The sequence below is a fragment of the Sorex fumeus genome, unplaced genomic scaffold (assembly GCF_029834395.1).
Source record: "Sorex fumeus unplaced genomic scaffold, SorFum_2.1 ptg000012l, whole genome shotgun sequence".
In the NCBI taxonomy this organism is placed as follows: Eukaryota; Metazoa; Chordata; class Mammalia; order Eulipotyphla; family Soricidae; genus Sorex; species Sorex fumeus.
The window spans coordinates 2,397,042-2,399,331 of NW_026606069.1; the positions used below are offsets into that span (position 1 = coordinate 2,397,042).

General features: G+C 55.2%; 1 protein-coding gene across 1 annotated transcript; it reads right to left on the reverse strand.

Annotated features, from left to right (window-relative positions):
- Positions 1–492: 492 nt before the first annotated feature.
- On the reverse strand, positions 493–1,914 carry LOC130020490 (tripartite motif-containing protein 75-like). The gene has a single exon (XM_056111089.1). It carries the CDS (start codon positions 1,912–1,914, stop codon positions 493–495), a length of 1,422 nt encoding a protein of 473 aa, XP_055967064.1.
- Between the last annotated feature and the right edge of the window lie 376 nt (positions 1,915–2,290).

Consider the following 2,290-nt stretch of genomic DNA (forward strand, 5'->3'; position numbering starts at 1 on the left):
AATCAATGAACAATGGGAGGACACTGCAATGCAGTGCTCCTTTATTTTAGTATTTGGGCCTCACCTAGCTGGCCTTAGGGGATAATGCTTGCTTCATGCTCAGAGAAAACCCCGAAAGGGTTACAAAATCGAGGAAAATTGGTTGAACATACATAATCGCTAAGAATATACAAACAGTGTCCAGTAACAAGCAGAACATTTCGGCACTAGAGAAAAGCAACTAGTGAGCCCGCACATGAATATTTTGCAATGTCTTAGAAAATAACTTTATGACGAAAGAAAATATGAAACTAAAAATGTCTGTACTTAAAATTTTCTTATTAAAAATAGACATAAAGATACAAAATAATTGGTCTTGCATTATAAAGTGTTACAAAATGGGAACATTTCTTCCGCCATCTTCCTTAAGTATCAACATCTGATGCAAAGAATTCCAAATTTAGAAAACCACCAGCTGTCCACATGAAGGAAGGGGGGAAGCCCAGAGTGTGCTCACCCCTGCTCTGCCCTCCCCGAGCCCACAGAGAGAGGGGCGCAGTCCGGCCCCACGCGGAAGTACGGCTTGAGCTCTTCAGCAAAGGACTCGATGAACAAGTGCAGGTGAGACCTGTCGGCGGCGTTGTAGAAGGAAAGCTGGCCCAGCTCCCAATCCAGGTAAATGCCGATGGCCGCGGGTTGGTCCCTGAGAGCCAGAGGCACGGCCCCCCCACTCACTTCCAGGTAGTCGCCATCCTGCAGCTGCAGCGTCCAGCATCTCTTGGGAGCCGCCAGGGGACGCGAGGTCTGGGCCGAAGGCGCGACGCTGCACACGCCCACGGCCCACTCGGGCTTGGCGCCCACCTGCACCTCCCAGTAGTGGCGGCCAGAAGCGAAGCCCTCCCGGCCCAGGACCACCAGCTGGTCGGTGTCATCACAGGATTTGGTGCCCCCATCCCCTTTGGACCTCTTCCTCACGCAGGTCACCGACTGGAGGTCCTGGGACACTCGCAGGCTGGGGTGGGCCGTGTCGGGGTCCAGGCTGATGCTCTCTCGGAATCTCCGGATGATGCTGTTGAGCGCCGAGTGCAGAGGAGGGAGGCTGTAGGCCACGGGCCTAAAGCGCAGGGGCTGCACGGCCGGGAGCTGCAGGCCCGCACAGCGCTGCTGCAGGCCCCTCACGCCCCTCAGCACCATCTCCTCGGACATCACGCTCCGCTCTGCCACATCCCGTCTGAGGTCTTCAAGCTCCCAGATGTGGTCCGAGTAGGCCTCCAGGTTGTCCCTGAGCTGCTGCTGCAGGCGTTTGTCCTCTTCTGTCAGCCTGCAGAGTGCGGCCTCGTGCTCACGCTCCACAAACTGGGTGAGCTGCTCAAATTCCGAGGCCAGCTGACTCCTGTGCTTTTCCCCGTCCGCTCTCAGCTGCAGGAGGTTTCTGTCTTGGGCGACATCTCGCTTCTGCACCTCTGCCAGCTGCTTCTTCAGGGACTCGATGCAGTCGCTGAGCCTCTGTCTGTGATGAGCCGCTGCCTCAGCCACGGACCTGATGTGGTGGCCCTGGTGGGCAGGGCCCTGGGCACACAGAGGACACACCAGCTCCTGGTCATCCTCGCAGAAGAGGCTCACTCCCTGCCTGTGCTCCTCACAACTGCCCTCCTCTGCCGGTGCCATCTCGCTGCTCCCAGAGCTGTGCAGTAGCATCGCCAGGTCCACCAGCCTGCCCAGCTGGGCGTTGGCACTGACGCGCATCTCCTGGCGGGACTGCCGGCACACGGGACAAGGGAATGTGTCCTTCAGGTCCTTCCATGACATGCGGATGCAGGAGTCACAGAAGCTGTGGCCGCAGTCGATGGTGACGGGGTCATTGATGTATTCCAGGCAGATGCGACAGATGAGGTCTGGCTGCCTTTTGGCCAGGGCTGCTGACACCTCCTCCATCCTCGGATGTGGGAAGGGCAGGTCGGGAGTGATTTTCCTCAGACAGTTGAAACCCTCAGGCTCTCTCCTGCCAGGAAAACAGTTACACACTCAGTCATTTGTCCTGATCTCATCTATGGATGTGTCTCTCTGATGACCAGCACACTTCTAGACTCAAGGGCTTCTCCAAGTGTACTCTCCTAAGACCAATCGAACTGCTGGAGCCTAATGCATTAGGGTTCCCTTTTCAAATAATATTGCTTCATAGATGCCAACTCTCTGTGAATGGGAAAATGACCCCATTCACATCAGAGAAAAGGGAACTTAATTCTGGGACTCAGTAAAAAAAAAAAAATAGATACCAGATAGTCAAATAGGTGCCCCCTAGAACCTGCAC